Source organism: Apus apus, chromosome 2 (assembly GCF_020740795.1).
Source record: "Apus apus isolate bApuApu2 chromosome 2, bApuApu2.pri.cur, whole genome shotgun sequence".
Taxonomy (NCBI): domain Eukaryota; kingdom Metazoa; phylum Chordata; class Aves; order Apodiformes; family Apodidae; genus Apus; species Apus apus.
The window spans coordinates 110,032,827-110,050,418 of NC_067283.1; the positions used below are offsets into that span (position 1 = coordinate 110,032,827).

Here is a 17,592-nt window from a genome sequence, read left to right on the forward strand (position 1 = left end):
TGCTTAGAAGACTACTTTTGTCCATTAGACATAGAAGTACTTCTCCAAAATTTTCTTTGCCACACAAAATAAACTGTACAAAACCCACAGAAAATCAGCATACAATTATTTCTAAACTAGACTTGCTTGGCTTCATGCATGCAAAATATGCTTTTGCAACACTTGCTTTTGCAAATGAAGCCGATAAAATACGATTAGGTAGCTGGGGGCATCTTTTCATGTGACTCAAGAAATTTCTTAATGCTTTTATGAAGTGTAGCAATTAAAAAATGTCTGTTTTCAGTGCCATTCTGTCAAATGGGGGGACTCTCCAATTGCCCACGTGTATTGAATAGACATTACAGTAATGTTTTAAGTAATTGATGCACTTACATTAAAAAAAAAAAAAGGAGAAGAAAGAAAGAAAGCCTACTGTACCTGTATGTTGTTCTTCAATCCAAGCTTGCAGATACATGAAGAGGAGTAGACCAGCTACTCCAAACATCAGTACAGACACAAAGACTTGTCTTAGGTTCATGACCCTGTTAGAGGGCTACTCTTCAGCATTCAGGACACATGTCTCACTTTTCTGAAGTTTTCAGCATGCCTGCATCTTCTTTGCTATCTTTCCCTGAGACACCAACCTGGAATAACAAGAGATGGAGCTAGTTCTCACTTTTATTCTTTAGCAGAAGCTGTGTAACAGAACACTATATATGAGCTGGAGCTCTCACAAGATATTACTTTCAATGCTTAGATTTCTGGTCACGGTCTCAAAGATCTTTCTACCTCTGGACGAGTTCCAGGCTGAAGTGTTTCTTGAAGTAACTGCAGCAACCATTCCACCTCCACACAACCACACGCCAACCACTGCCATAATGAAGGGAGGTGACGCCCCAGACGAGATGCCCACAAGTCACACCAGTGCACCACTGCCCATCAACTATCACAGCTGAGAAGCTACAGCAGCAGCCAGAGGCTGGGCTGCACCCAATGCTACCAGGTCCCCATGATGGGCAGCCCAGAGCTTGTGCTTCTTGAGGAAGGATGCCTGCAGCCAACCTTGCAACACAGCGACTTTGCTCACACTACCTCAACATCAGTTCAGCCTAGGCTTTGCGGAGTTCACAGGCTGATGTTTACCTTCCATCATGAACCCAAGTTGAGTTTTGCAGGGTTAAGGAAGGTCAGTGTAAGATTCTATCAGTAATGCAGCAGAAAGGAAATTAATGGATCATCTGTTTTGCTGTTTTGCAACATGGGAAGGACTTGTCCAGGACCCAATTCTTGCCACTAAATTCAATGGAAATGAGACCAAATGTAAAACCAGAAAGATTACTTTATTGCATAACAGAGGGCCCAGAAAAAGGAAGTAATTTACCTGATACCCTGCACCTGCCACAAAGGTGCCATAAAATTCAGTTTATAGCAAAAGCATGTAAGAAGACCCTGTGGATTATAAAAAAGCCAACTCCTTAACTTTAATCAGAACATATTGACTTCAAAAGCTTGTTACTAAAGGCTGAAGAGCAGCTGTTGCAACTGGAGTGAGCAGCAAAAGAGAAAGTGTTAAAATTCAACACAATGGACACCCTTGTAAGCGCGTATCTGATAGAAGTGTCTGGAAAACTATCACAAAGAAAGCAAAGAAAAACTCAAGCTTTTAAAGGAAGACAGCCTACTGAAAACATAATTGAAAGAGAAATCTGTTAAAAGAACAGACCTAAAGTACATGTGCATCCAAACAAAGAAAGAAAATGAAGGTGTTTAACAGTTATTTAGAAAATTACAAGTACTGCGTGTCCCACAACTTTGTATTTTTAAATAACTCAGCACTGATATATCTATAATTGCTGATTTTCTAAAAACACACATACACATAAGGCTTAGCAGGAACTCCCATTAAAAACAACTGTTGAATGAACAAACTAACTGCGTTAGTAAGAGAAAAAGATTTCAAAACTAAAGATTTCAAACCCAACAAAACTGTGTTCAGAACTTTAAAGATTTTTTTCTGATTCTGTGCCATTGAAATTATATACTTCTTTGATGCACAAACTTGCCTGAAGAGAACGTAAACCAGAGTTTAAACATTAATCATTTTATCTGTAATTGTTCTGTAGAAGACAGGTAGCTAGACATTAACCAAATTGTAAATGTTCTGTCTGGCATCTTTTTTTTATGGGTCATGAAGTGTCTGGTTCAAAGCTGAAGCACAGAAGGAAGATGAGTAGGTGCTTCTATTCCACCTAGTTCTTTCTGCCTTGATTTTGCAGTGATAGAATTTCCTATACATTATATACATGTATCTGTTTGCAGCTGTTGTAATGATGCACAGGATTAGAAAGAAGCAAAAGGAAGGAAAATGCTTGGGGAATTTAGTGGAATGTCTTTTGCAAAGGTGTGGGTAGTAGAACCTCCTTCCTTAGCTGTTATCACTTCCACCTTTTCCTACAGCACCCGCAGCATTCCCAGACTTGCAGTCTTCCTTATCTACCAAAAAAACTTTACTTATGTCTTTGAACTTAACTTCAGTCCTGTGGCAAATACACTGTTTGCATGTCTTCAGCAATCACTCTGCTGAGACAGAAGCTTCCCAGCATAAGTAACGCTTCAGGAGCCAAGGACCAATGTATACAAACCTCTTCTGTTCTCCCCCAGACAAAAGCTGTGTTGTTCATGTAACAGGACATTGACAACATCTGCATTAGGGAAGGAAAAAAAAAAAAAAAGGCAAATAAAAAAGACAGGAAGGTCCAAATGAGTATCTTTGAAAGAAACAAATTAAGTTTCAGGTACTAGAAAACAGGTATTAGTTTCTTTCAGAAAAGTTGTTTGGAATTCATAACTTCCTTATAATAAAAAAGTGACCAATCCAGACATGCACAATGAATGGTGGCATGGTGGCATCCTTCCAAGTAAGTTTTGTCACTTGTTTCGATTTCTGACTATACAAATCTCCTGCATTTTCAGCCCTCCTTTCTGAAAACCAATGTCCTTGATCGGGCAAAAAAAGCTTTCTAGGGCCACAGGGATGATGCTGAAAGCAAAGTATCTCATGCCACATCTCAGTGAACATTTCTGAGATGTGTAGACTGGCACTGCCTCTCCAGCCACTCACTCGCATTGTCCCTGACTCCCCAGCTCTTGCACCAACATGAGGGCTTACACACCTGCACAGGAACATTCAGAAACCTCAGCCAGCTAAAAACGGCTCCAGAAAGAAGGAATGGTGACCTTCGGAAGTCAGGAAACAATGGTTTAATCAAACTACAGCCCACAAAGGATTAACCCAAGGAACAGTGCCTATGGTTTTTCCTTTAGCAATGTCAGCCATCATATGCATTCATGACACATGATGGCATAGCATATTCAGCTGACCTTGCCCACCCATCTACAAGCCCTGCACTCTCACCATTCAGATGCACAGTAAAATCAGGAGCATTTCCAAGCAATTTAATCTGTGAATAAGAAAACAGATGTTTTTCTACTAGGGTAGTTTCAGTTTTGAGTAAACAGAAATTCCTGAAATGAAAGAGCAGTTCTGCAGGTGCCTTTTTTTAACTACCAAACACACCCTAAAGTCAATTTACTTCACCATCACAGTCACTGCAATTATCTTTCTATCAGGCGTTTTCATGACGCTTGCAATTAGTTTCATTTATTTAAATTTAATTTATATGAAACTGTATTCTTTGTTTATGTGTTGGTTAAGCTTTAAGACTAGTTTTAAACAAGAGTAATACTGGTTTAAATTAAGACTACCTATTTTAGCACAGGTTAGACTCTTAAATATATCAAACTCATAAAAAATCCGAAGCTATTCTGCTACCTCATAACAATTTTAAAGGTTTTTCAGCTTGAACAAGTAGTTTAATTTATTTAAGATAGCAATTTGTAACCTGCATATGAAAAAATGATAAAGGCATTAAAAAAAAGTCTGTGAGTCTTCTAGTAGAATTTGAAAAATGGCCACACAACACTGATAAATTTGCTACTTTAGTATTAAAAAGCAACAGTCATGGATAACACTCTTGAGCATCTTGGCAAAGAGGAAATACCTGCAAATATTCTTTAATCAAGATGAATGCTCTCTTGTGGCTGTGAAGGAAGTGCCAACAAGCAATTACTTTCAACCTAAGTTTTTTCAAAAGAGATCAGCTGTATTGAGAAGGAGGTTCAGCATCTGTAGTTAAGCTGTAAATCTTCCCTTGCCCCCAGTCCTGGGCAACATGGCTCCACTGGGTGACAGCTTGACCATGCTGCTGGAGAGGATGTTAACTACAGGGAAACTAATACAGACTAAGAAACAGCTGTGTCCCTCTCACCTATGCTGAACGTGATACTTTATTTAGCTCAGCTTCCCCCCATCTCTTTTGGAAGTGTGGATCCCAATGTCCCAACCATTTAAATATATGCCTGTCCAGAAAATGTGATAGTGACCTACACATTCTGAAAGTTCAAGTCCTTTAGAGTACTGGAAAGAGATACCATATAGTGTTCTTATCCATAATGAAGAAACACTTACTCAAGCAGACAAAAACACTACATGCCTTAGATGACAACACAGTCCTCTTTACAGCAAAAATTTAGAAGCTTGACAAGTTTAGAATCAGTCACTTCTGAGGCCAAATTGTTTAATTCCATTGTCAAATGTAAGAGTTTCAGGAATCCACATTCCACTAACGTAAAATCCTTGCATTTTTCCTCATTTGTGTCTCGGGTCCACCTCAAAGAAGCACATTCCTCTACAGTGACAACACAAGCAATTGGAATTGCACAGCCACCCAAAAATGGGGCAGAGTGCATCTCCTACTTTCCGTATGATTACTCATTTCAGTGCATTATCCACCTTTCTCTTCCCAGCAAGCAATATTTGCTTGTACCTGAGGAGAGGCAACTCTAGCATCCAGCTACCATTCCTGACTTCTTCCCATTCCAGACCACACAAAACCAATGATCACAGTACGTTTGACTAACTTAAGATTTCCTTGCTACTATTACCCTCACCATCATCTAGTTCCAAAATCAGAAACATACAAAAGCAAAACATTAGATTGTATCAAACTGCTTAAAAACCCTCCCACCTTTCTTCCTTCACCTTAAAACACCATGATCAAGACGAGTGGTTAGCCAGCAGAATACTGATGAAAAAAACAGATGTTCTTTATAATGGTTAAAGATTCATATTACTGTGGGTTACCACAAATTCCCACCCACTCAGCATCTCCTTAGACACAACCAAATAAATGAAAGCAAAAAGAGAAAAAGGACACAGAAAGCTGCTGCAACATCACACGTGTTTTTCTCTTCCTTCCTTACCCCTAGAAGCAATACATCTTCTGAGGCCTCCACTCAAGTACCACGGTAAAAGAAATTTGCACCAAGGAATGTCCTGCTGGACACTGGCCCAGCCTTCTTTCAGCTCAGTCAGTGGAAGGAGGCAAGGCTGTCTTCTCACTTCTCATCTGTTAGCCTGTGTCCTACTTCACGCATAGGTGATCCTCCAGGATCACCTTTCCACCATCCACACATCATCTTTCCGGCTTCATAACTAGTGCAGGGCACAGCTCCAGCTCTTAACAGCACTTGCACAGTTCCTCCTCTCAGGTAGTGCTGCTCTTCATTTTGCTTTATTTCAGTGGTTGCTGGAATGAATATGCAGTATTTGCCATTTTCTCTCTCCAGCAAGTTATGCTGAATACGATGCCGAGGTGGTGTCTAAGTCCTTACAGAAATTTGGATTAAGTGCATATCCAGATCAAGATAATCAAACTAACTGCTGCTGAGCAAGTTCGTAGAAATGAAAAAACAAACAAATAAAACCCACAACAACAACAACAAAAAACAAACAAACAAAGAAACCAAACCAAACCAAAACCAAACCAGAATTCCCACAATGCAGCCCTTGCTCTCCTATGAATCTACTGGTGGAGGTCAGGGTGGGGAACACTTAACAATCTTACAGTACAGTGCAGTGCTGAGCTTCTCTCTCACTCCGTGCCAGTATTTCAACACCTGGTGCCAAAGAGGGAGATACCCATGATCCAGGCTTGTTGCTATGTCAGTCCTTCCAACAGCTCAGCAAATACTTCACCTGAAGAGCTGCTTATAACAAGGCTGTGTCAAAGTGAAAGTGAAGACACCATCTGGCCTGCACAACTTTTATCACTGGCAATAACACAAGATTACTACCTGCCAACCTTGCAATCAAGTTAGGAGAATTTTGTTAGAGTTCCATAAGACAAAAATAATGAAAATTTTAAATGAAATACATGGGGATCTATTTCCAAAGGAGAGAGCTGTTTAAACAAAGTAAGCATCCTTCACTCATCCACTGATAATCCTGAAACAATAAGGCCTCTTTAAAAAAAAGAGCTTGAAAAGTTAAAATTTCAAGAGCAATCAGGAAATTCTGAACAGCAACATCACCAAAGTAACTTCCCACCCAGCCAAGCTGCACATATTTAACATTTTTCTGCTTCTCTCTCCCTTGTTACATATCAGACCACAATGCTGTTATAACATTTATATTTTGCTATTAATGGACTTTATAGCACACAACAAGTTACGCAAAATCAATAAGGTGGCAAAGAAAATAAGGTTTGCATTTGATTTGGCCATTTTAATCTATTTAAGTCACTGGTTTCTCATTATCCTTTCCATATATTTCCAGAGGAAAAAACTCCTCTTAAGGAAGAAGTGGATGTAAACAAGACTCATTTTAGCAAAGAAGCATATGCTGCTTTCTGATGCCATTAAATCCTTCCACAGGAACTCTCTCAGGTGACTGAAAGCAGCCCATAGCACCTGCACTGCTTCCCTGAACATGCACTAACACAACCACTTACCTGGTCCAGCTCCTCAACCATAGATCCTATTGAACTTCAGACTATATAATAGTTTCATCCACACAGCAACCTTCAGCCACTTACAGGTTAATTTAAAGCTGCAGTTCTAATCATTATTCTTTATAAAGAAAGAAACAAAAGCTATGCTTGTGTTCATAACAGAAAAATGCAGAGTTGTCTTATCCATGAGTATGCAGGTTAACAACCAGCATCACGAAAAGTTTTGCTTAGATAAAGAGAACAGAGAAGTCACTCCAGTACTGAAAGCAACAGGTTTGGAACTCGACCTGTTTACCAGAATATTCAATACCAAGGGTAGCATTTGACAGCTGCAGGACATCTCACTTCAAAAAGCAGAAAGCATCATTATTCCTCATAGTAGCTCCCAGACAGGACTGAGGGAACCTTACTGCAGACAAAGACGGGTTTGACATGCTTAGCTCTTACCTGCCTGAAGCCCTGTTTGAAGTCAGCGAGCAGTCCCATGAAAGTCACCTGGAATTTGGGAAGTTACACAGAAACAGGGCTCATGAGACAGCAACTTGATGGATCGCAAATCTTCTGGCAGGAGTCAGGGTGGACTTTCTTCCCCCTTTAAGGATGGGGGAGATTAGGAAAAAGACTGTGTCAAAGCAAGATCTTGCCTTTTGTAAACTGGTGAAATTACACCATCTTGTTTATTGACTGCAGTGAACCCAAGTGTTATCAGCATGCCAAGTAGACTTGCGGTCTGCCCCAATCATTCACTCCGCTGCTCGAAAACGCATAGGCAACACCAGCCCGTGTCTTTTATTTCGGAGACGTGCCCTGAATGCCCGGTTCCGTTGCGTGAGGATGAGGGGCTGGGGGGTTGAAGGCTGGAGAGCTGCGCGAGGAGTCAGCAGAAAAGTTGGTCGGTGTGCGGAGCGCTGCCTCGCACGGGGCCGCAACGGGGGGCTCAGCATTCCCCTCAACTTTTGGGGACGCTCCGGAGCCCGGGACGAGCCGCAGCCCCCCTGCCCCCCTTCCCACGGGAGGCAAGCCCTTCGCGGCCGGTCCCGCGGGTGGGAGCCCCTTGCCACGGACACGCCGGGGCGAAGGAAGCGGGGGCTCTCCCCGGGCCACCCCCGGCCCCCAAGGATGGTCTCCGAGAAACGTACCGGGGCGGCCCCGCCGCCTCTTCCCGCTCCCGCCGCGGAAGCTCCCGGGGCTGGGCGGTGCCGGCAGAGCTCCGCGCCGAGGGAGCCGCCGCTTGCGGGGTCGGCAGGAACTCCCTCAGCAAATCATCCCCCCCCCCCAACCCCTGCCCGGGTGGGGGTTCCCACCGCCCCCAGCAGCCCCTCACCTTCCCGCCGCTCCCGGGAGGCGCCTCTGCAGCGGCTCCCAGAAACAAACTTTCACCGAAAAACTTTGGGGCCGGCCGGGTGGGTGAGGGGGTGGGTGCCGGCGGGGGCAGGTAAAGGCAGCCTTGGCTCGCCCCCTCGGCCGCCCCGCCGCCGCTGTGTCTGCAGAGCCCGTGTCATTGCGCGGAGCTGCTCTCTGTTCCTGCCTCTGAGCGCCCCTGAGATTAAGCGCTTTGCTAACAGGTTTTGTTTGCTGTTGCATATCCAGAGGTAGGCTCTCCCTGTGCTAGCAAATAGATGTATCTAGGCTGCCAAGCAGAGGCAAGTCGTATCTGGAATTAGCTACTAAAACTTTATTGTCGTCTATGGGAAACGGGATAACAGAGAAAAATGTTTAATGAGTGCTTATTTGTACTTCCTATGTGCCTTGCAAACATTAGCTTATTGTGACGATAGGCCAGCCATGTAGCTAAATGACATTATCTCTCTTTAATGGGCACTTCACTTCACTTACGTTTATTCAAGGAAGTCCTTGAAGAAAATAGCTCTAGCTGTTGCCAAGATGGAATAAGCACAGAGAAGTTCTGAGTTTCCAGAGGTGTGCTCAAGCCACTTCTATCCAGCTCTCTTCCCTTCAGGCATTTCACTGCACTGCTATAGCCTTAGATTTACCCCACCACACACTCTGCAAACACTCCATGAGTCCCTATTGCTACTTGGTGGCATGAGCCCTTTCTTGGAATAACACTAGGGTCACACTACACGTTTTTACAACATCTTTCACCCTAACAGGTCTCAAATCATCTCACACACTGTTAGAGCCAGTGCAAAGGGAGCACTGCTCCAACCACCAAAGCAAAACCATCTTAGGCATGAAGTTCAGCATTGCCAACCAGCTCAAGACAGTGGTTCAGAGCTGACAGCAGAGAGCTGTTTGCTGCTCTCATTTCCAGGGGGTTTAACTAAACATAGTGCAATTACCTCAACCAGACCTGAGACATGGGAGATAACACATGTTCATTGAAAAGTGCTCTGGGTTCTGAAGCAGCCACGGGCAGCCAAGACATGTGGGCAGGGGCGTTCCCTCTGGATTGCCAATCCAAGAGTTAGCTAAACCATGCAGCTCCTGCTTAGTTTGGATTGGTTTATATGTGTGTGGGTACATATAGCCTCACCACAGAGCTATACATTTTCTCTCTTTTATGTCACAGGAGGATCTCCCTCGTCACAGTTCTTTTATAGAGGCTAGCAGCTCAGAACAGACCTAGGGACCAAAAATAGTTTTCCTTCTTTTCCTATAAAGCCTACCATGGATCCACTTTTAAAGTTCTAGTGAGTAAAGACTACCTGTGACACCTGTAGCTTGTTTGGTTCTCTAGTAGAAACAGAAAAGGAGGAAGGAGAGTTGAGCACATTTCCCCTTATAGACAACCTGGAAGGCATGTGATACTGTCATAATTGCATGCCCTAAAAAAAATGCAACCTCAGATTGGTTGGACTAGATGATCTTTCGAGGTCCCTTTCAACCCCTAGGATTCTATGATTCTAGGATTCTATGATTAGAGATCTATTCGTCTATGATGGCCAGTGAGATTTCAGAGAAAAACAGGCCTACTGAATTTTACCTTCCTGGGGTAATACACTTAGAAGATTGTAATGAAGGTCACTGAAGCTTCTAATAACGATATACATATTAACCTTCTGAGTGTTGTAGATTTAATTTCATTCAATAAGTACACGCTGCAGACATGTTTTGTCAGATTGATCTACTCAGGCTGTACCCATCAACTGTTTAAAGTTATATACAACACTGAAAAGATCAGATGTCTTGATTTTTTTCCTTCAGTTAAAGGACTAAATTAATTGCTTTGGGATGAAGCCAAGTGTTGTTTTACAGTTTAATAAAAAACAACCCTTGCATTTAGCTTGTATAATACTTATTTGACTCCAGGTTCTTCCAGTGCAGAGGGTGTATTCCAGGGATGGCTTTAAGAATCTTTACAAGATTAAAAATTCAACGTGCAGGTGAAATTAGACACTGGATTAGGAAGCTCATCAACTACGTAATTGTAATCTGCACCTTCTGAAGCCTGACATGCAGCAAAAAAATAAATGAATTACAGAGGGTGGCGGCAGTCTGTCTGTGTCAGTGGGGTTGGTAGGGAGCCAGCACCTGCATCAGAAACCCTATTCCTGGCGGGTTTCTGCATGTTTCCTATGTCATCTGGTAGACAAGCAGCTCAATGATTAAAGTGGCAGAGTCATGTTCTGAAAGCAGTGAGGCATCAGCCAGCAGTGGTGCCTCCTTGCAGTAACAGGAGTAGTCAGTGCAGTTAGAGAAGGAAGATAGCAGGTCATGAATTGAAAGCAAAATCTGCCAAAAATTACAGGTCAATTCCCTGAAACACAAACACCTTTATTCTACTGTAAGACAAATTTGGACTCTTTAAGCGCATTTTCTGTGTAGCTTTTCAGCTTGGTTTAGCAATCGTCGCCATGGAGGAGGGTTTGGTGTGCAGTGTAGGTCGCAGTTCCCATGCTCACAGCTGCTTCTCTGGGGACTGACAGTGCACACTGTAAACACCCTAATCCCCTCTAGGGTGTTGAGACTGTTCCCCCATGAGAGGTAGGACAGAATCCCTGTGCACCATTGCTGTGAGCTGTAGGAAACCCCTCACTCTTTCTGAACTTTCCACACAGTTTCTGTTTGATGTTTTTCAAAAGTTTACAGCAAAGCTAGCTCAGCCACCTACACAGATACAGACATTTCAAGGAATCAGAAGTGGGGAATCTTATGTTTAAATAAAAATTTAATATGAAAACCATGACTGCAAGTAGCAGCTGTGACAAAACTGTGCCTGTTTGGCCTAATCTTTTTCCAAAAGGGAAGGATTAAACTGTCAGAAGGTTTTTTTGTTTAGGCAAATTCATTCCAAGTGCAATTATTATTTACTGCAGTGAATTTTGGGATGGGCCATGCTGGCACAGTTTCAGTGCTGTGTATTATATATCAATATAGAGGTGATTAGACAAACCTTTGGTGATTAAAGGCATTTTATCATTATGAAGATGTCCTTTGCTCTGGGGCATAAAGCATTCAGCAAGTAGTTTCATTTTATTTCCTTGAGCTTTTTTAATTTTCCACTAATTAGCTAGAAATACACCACCTCCAACATGCTCCCTTTTTCAGACAGGAGGCTAAAATTTGCCTCTGCTCTCAGCATTGTTATGGGGCAATTGCTTGTTTCTTAAAAAAAATCTGCTAGCACCTTGGAATAAAATTCATTTGCTCAGTAACTGGCATGCTTCAGTAATTATGAAAGCCTTTCTAAACAAGTTGTGTGCTCCTTCAAAAAAAATAGGCAATTCAAAGTGTCTGTTGTTCTTCAGTTATTGCAAAGTTTTGTTCTAAAGAAGTCTCTGAAAACAAACCCAACTTGACTTAAACACAGCAAAGACTTTACTGTGAAGCTATTTTGTTCTAATGGGCTCCTGTATCACAAGATGACCAAAAAGAAAACAGCAGTTGCAATCCCTGTTTCTGAAGGTTGGTGCATTTTCTTACTCAAATTCTAAAATGTTCCCCAAATGCCAGCTACTACTGTATCAAGTGCTGCAGGGCTGGAAAATGCCTCAGGATTTTCTGAAAATTGGTCTTTCTGAAAACCTGAATTCATTCTGTATTTAAAAGACTGATGGGGGCTTCAAGTCACAGGTGTAAATGAGGAGGTTAAGATTACCTCCCTTTCTTCTTACTCCTGCCCTTGCACTGGATGAGCAGGGTGTCTCTATGTTCACATGCTATTACATAATACATTTACATCTCATGTTGAAATACAATTTGCAGGCTCCAGGCATGGAGGTCTTCAACACAAGGCTGGATAAATCCCTGAGCAGCTTGGCCTGGCTCCATGGCTGACCCAGCCGTGTGCTGCAGATCTGACTTCAGGCTTCTTATGATCCCAATGTGAGTTGTCCTATGCTGTTTTCCTGGATAGCCCATTTAAAAATCAGGAGATCACACTTTTGCCAAAACTGTCTCATCTCACTCCAAAAATCATATTTGAAGACTGCTACCCTACCACAGAATCACAAACCTCAAATGAATTGAAGGAGGTCCTTAATTAGCACCAGAAGGCTTTATGTTGAAATGTGGTTTGTAAAGCAAGGAGGAAGTTTCTCTGAAAGCCTTCATCACTTTCATGAGAAAATTCCAAAAGAGGTCTGTTTTTCCAGGCCTTCTGAGCAATGTTTGTAAGAACTATGTAATATTGTAATTTCTAGTTTGCCTAGTAATAGAGAAGAGGAAACATTTATCTTTCTTCTGCCAAATAATGCCTGATTATGGTACCTCCTGGAAAAGAGAAACCTTTTGTATTAGATTGCCTAGCTGGGAGACAGTTTCTTTGGTGTTTCAGTTAGCGATATCACAGTGTTCACACAAAATTAATTGTGAATTTCTTAACTGTTTGATTTAAATGTGCTAAAGGCATTCATAAAGATCTTGAAGGATGTGTTCTTCACGTTGTCTTTCAATTTTGATGGAAGGCACGTTAGCAGACCATCTCAATCCTTGCTGTGGAATCTGTATTTCTCAGCTATAGCTGACTGCTCTCAGGCATTACATAGGCTGAAAAGAACCCTACCAAAACCCCTCTGTATTTTATATGACTACTAAATGTCAGAGAAGTAAAATCTGAATATTGTGCTTTGATCTGTACACATCCCCTGAACATGAGACAAACAAAATTCTCTTACTCCCAACAGCACTCTTGATAGTAGAAAGTTCTGCACTGATTCAACATCTGTTGACAAGCTGTCTATATAAATCGACAGCGAAACGAACTGATACATGAAACCGAGTGTGCCTCCAAAGTGATTCACAATCTGCTGAAACAAGACTCCATACCATTAAATATGTAATTCCAGTGTTATGGATCCTCTTCCATCTTAAAATACCTGGAATAAAAAGCAGAAATACGATGATGTGACAGGCTGGCAGCTGCCCTAAAGAACATATAAAAGAGGATAGAATGAAATAAAACAGGATAGACTCCTCTTAGCTAGTGTCAGCGTTGTACTACATGTTGAATGTTTGCATTGCTTATTAGGACCAATGGACATATACTGAACCCATTCTGACAGCCTGAATTCAAACACTGCACAAATTATGACATTATGGTATTCATATATGCCAGAAAAAGAAAGTTACTGAGAAATTCTAGGGCAAATGAGGGTGGAAAGTAGAATAAAGAGTAGGCAGACTGAGAACCAGACACTGTATGGTAGGAAAGAAACAGAAAGACAGCTACAGATTTAATAAATAAATAAATAAATGTAGTGTGGACATTAGTCTTAAATGTTTGGTCATCATGAAATGATTCAGATGTGGCCAAGTGTCAGCACTGTCCTATGCCTTTGCACCTCTGCAAGGTATTATTGCAGGGGGAGTCTAAGGAAAATGAAGTGTTCTTTACTGGATGTAGGATGCATGCTGGCTAGTCTAAGATTTGGAAGCAATTGCGCTGCTCATCACATGCTTCCTCTTAGCCAGAAGTTGAGATACATATAAAACAAGATAGCTTTTGAGGGGGCATAACCAAAAGGGGCCTATTATTGCCTGTTTTCTGCCAAAAATATTCTCACAGCTGGGTTTTTAGTTGAAGATATTACGCAGAGACAATGGTGATTGCTCTGGTGGGCCATCTTCTTTTAGCTGTAAACTTTTGGTCTGATTACTATGGTAATGTAGCTAGATTTGTTGGCAGTATTTTACGGAGTTGACCATCATTTGGTGCTGTTTTACATGAGCTCTAGCAAGCTCTAGCAGTGCTGCACATTGCATTTTCTTATCCCTGCTCCTAGCTGGATCATTGTTCAGAATTACATGTGCTTCTGGTCCTGGGAACACCCTCACATATTAAAAACTCCTAGTTAAGATTGGGAGACAAAATGGATTCGGGAATCAGCAGCATGCATGGGCAATTAAACTCTGTATCTTCGTAATAGCATAATAAAGCTTTGCAAACACTGAAGTGCAGAACTTTACACTCCAAAAGGAAGAGCAGCCTGGGAAAACCAAATATGCCTCTAATGTTGGACTGTTCAAAGAAGAGGAGATCTGGAAGAACTATTTCAGCTCAGGCTGAGAACTAGGCTTGGGGCTACTCTGGAAACAGAGGTGACAGCAGAAACTTCTCTAGCCGAGGGGATTTCCCACCTCTCACAATCCCACAGCCATTTTTCCTGCCTTCAGGCTCTGCTGCTGGAAAATACTGTAGAAGAAAGTGCAAGTGAATGCCACGATGGAGCCCCAGGATCATAAAATCTTAACACATCTTGCAGGTTTCCTGCTAATTTCCCTTGGCTCAGCTCAGCTCAACAGTATATAAACCATGCTCTCCAGGATTTGGCTTACTTTCTCTCTAGTAATTAGGTTTCCCAGGATGATTTTTCTTTATTTTTAGGAAACTTTCCCTCATAGCCAATCTAGTCTTCCCTCATTTATTTCATGCCATTTTCTTCTTGCTCTTTTCCCAAAGGTCACAGAATAGCTCACTACCTTCTTTGTGGTAACCTGTTATATGGTAAATCATTCAATTCTACTAAGAAAACCACTAGGCAGAGCAGATTGTTTCCTTAATTGAAAGCAATCATCCTTTACCCTATGCTTGAATCTCCAATGAACTTATTTTACTCATGAATTCAGTGTAAGCCCCCTTCTTTCTGTCTGTCTCATTGTAACCTGCTGAACAAAGGTAGTTTTCTCAAGGATACTTTAAATGACCCAGTGTCCTGGCCAGGACTTTCTTTAGGTTTGCGACTACTGAACTCATCTTTTCCAGATGGTATAATCATTTTCCATCCCCCTGTCTTCAGAGTGAAATTTAAGAATGCTTGATAAGTAACTTGGGACAGATTATGAACTTCTGCAAATGCAGTCATGCAGTGCTTACATCGCTAGAGATTGTTATTCCACATCTGGAGAGGGGAGTATGATCTATCATCCCATCCATGAGTGAATCTAAAATAATTATAGGGTTCCTAGAAAAACAGCTATGTGTGCAATTAAGCACGTGCTAACAACCAGTGGAACTGTAGAATGTTCTCAAGTGCCTTTCCTAGTACACACCTGATCTGGGCTTCACAAATGGAACAATTGTTTATATTAATTTTCAAGTGTTGGGGGTTTTTGGTGTTTTTTTTTTGTTTGTTTGGTTGGTTGGTTTTTTGTTTGTTTGTTTTTAAATGTGTGCTTGGGAACTTAATAGTATTTTGGAAATGGAAATGCCTAAATGCTTTTGTTGTTTTGTAGGTTTTGGGATTATCTTAATTGCTATGGGGAAACAGCTAAAAAATAAACAAGGCAGCCTGTTATTCTTTGTTTGCTTTGCGAATAAGTGCTCTACTTTGTAATCACCCCTTTAAAGCTAAATGCTTAGGTACAAAATATATTGTTTAGGAAAGCTTTACAGTTATCATGGCAAATATTTGACAGTACATGTAGAACTAAAGGACAGATGAAACTATTTATTTTGTGGTTTATAAACTGCAAAACTCTTGGTCAGTAGAGACTGAAGGTTTTTTGCTTGAATATTAGACAGGAGAAGAAATTGCAAGAAAAGTGCACCCTGTACACACTTAGCATCCTTAGCCTGACATTTGTGGGTTGTCATTGACCACATTTTCCAACTACAGCTGTCTTAAACTAATTTTTGATCATATATATGTTAAGGTCAACATGTGTTTAAGTCTACACACGTACATGATTTTGTATACTCTTTTGATTTACAAGTATATCCGTATATTCCTTTGTTTCAAATTTACAGGTCATATAAAGAGAGCTGAGCTTATGAAACCAATTTAAACTGCCAGCAGTGAATTAAAATAGCAGGAATTTTTGTTTGTTTTCCTCATTCTCTTTCACAGACATCAAATTGGTGTTAGGTACATAGTTGCTGCTTGTAGCAGTGTAATAACACCGAATGCCAAGCTATGCATTCAAAAGCATATCAATTGAAATAGTCAGGACTTTCAGGATCATCTGCTGTAAAAAAAATCCCGTATGTTAGGTAGCTCACGGGAAAACCATTATTAGCAAATCCAGTTGGCACCCTGCTGTCAGAGGTCCATACAACACACAGAACCAAATACATTCTGTCGCTGCAGTTTGGTTTTATTAACCTAGAGGTCCAGAGCTCCAGAACATGAAACTGGACTTCTAATGTGTCTGCAGCCTGGGCCACTACAGAGTTGTCACCTGTGATTGTTCTTCTCATACCCTAGGACCTGCAAAAAATTACTGCCACATTTTTTCTTCCAGGTGGAGTCACTAGCCAGCTGATAGCTGCTGGCTGTGAAACAACAGATTTTACAGAAGATGGCCCGAAAACCATCAGCAGGGACTAACAAGATGGAAAAATTCAAGTTCCCACTGGATCACCAGACTTACTATCACCAACTGCCAATTTGCAAGGTAGGAAGAAGGGGAGTGGGGTTTGTGAGGAGGGAAAGAGTTATTTTAATAAAGAAGTTGAACAGTATTTAGGAAATGAGACACTTTGTCTTCAGATCATCTTTTCTTTCCAAGTGTCTGCAAACATGCCTTTAGAGTACGGGTTTTTAATATAAGGGTAAAGTAGCTTCTAAGGAAGGTCAGAGTGAATGAGCAGCATTTGCTCAGGTCTCCTTGTCCCCAGTAGGTGTATGTATAGTGCTGTAACACTGTTCTGGGGCTGCAGGCTATAGATATGATTTCCATTCTGCCACCCTACCAGCAAAATGGGGTCTCTTCACTTAGCTGCATCTGATCTTGGTTTGCAATTAATGGATCAGTGTCAAATAAAATGTATGAAATTCACCTATGACATAAATGCATCTTGTATTCAGCACTTGCCTTCGTTATGTTGCATTTTCTAACAGCTGCCTGTAAAGATTATATAGCAAAAGAGACTTCTAAGCCATCACATCACAGAGGACTGAATGCAATTCTTTAAGAAGATGATGGTATCATGAAACCTGGTAATTTTCAATAAATGACTTACAACACCTTTCATGTATTACATTTGCCCCTGAGCATAATTTTTCATTTCTGCATTGTTATGATCACACTTTCTGTGTCAGTAAGGTCTTTTTTTTTTTTTTTTTTTCCCCCTATCCTAGTGTTAGAAATCTAAAATCACCACCAATACCTTCATAATCACCACCACCGTTATGGGATAACTGGACAGGAAAGGTTGTGATATCAACTACATGTGATTTAATATTGTGAATTGTACAGATAAAATGAGTTCTCAGTCTTTTTAATGTATAGTAGCTTTGGGTGTATGGATAGCTTGAATATTCAGACAGAGTGGCTTTCTTCTTGTCAACAGGATCACAAAGACTGATGCTTCATTACACACTTTTTTCCTCTAAATGAGATAATGCATTCCTGCATT

At 41.2% G+C, this 17,592-nt stretch overlaps 1 protein-coding gene across 1 annotated transcript in view; it reads right to left on the reverse strand.

The window, feature by feature from the left end:
- Window positions 1–573, reverse strand: part of CHST9 (carbohydrate sulfotransferase 9) — a 92,122-nt gene extending 91,549 nt beyond the window's left edge. Inside the window, exon 1 of the mRNA XM_051610902.1 lies at window positions 418–573. Coding sequence (XP_051466862.1) covers window positions 418–517 — 100 coding nt within the window. The 5' untranslated portion in view covers window positions 518–573. The remainder of the gene's footprint in view (window positions 1–417) is intronic.
- Between the last annotated feature and the right edge of the window lie 17,019 nt (window positions 574–17,592).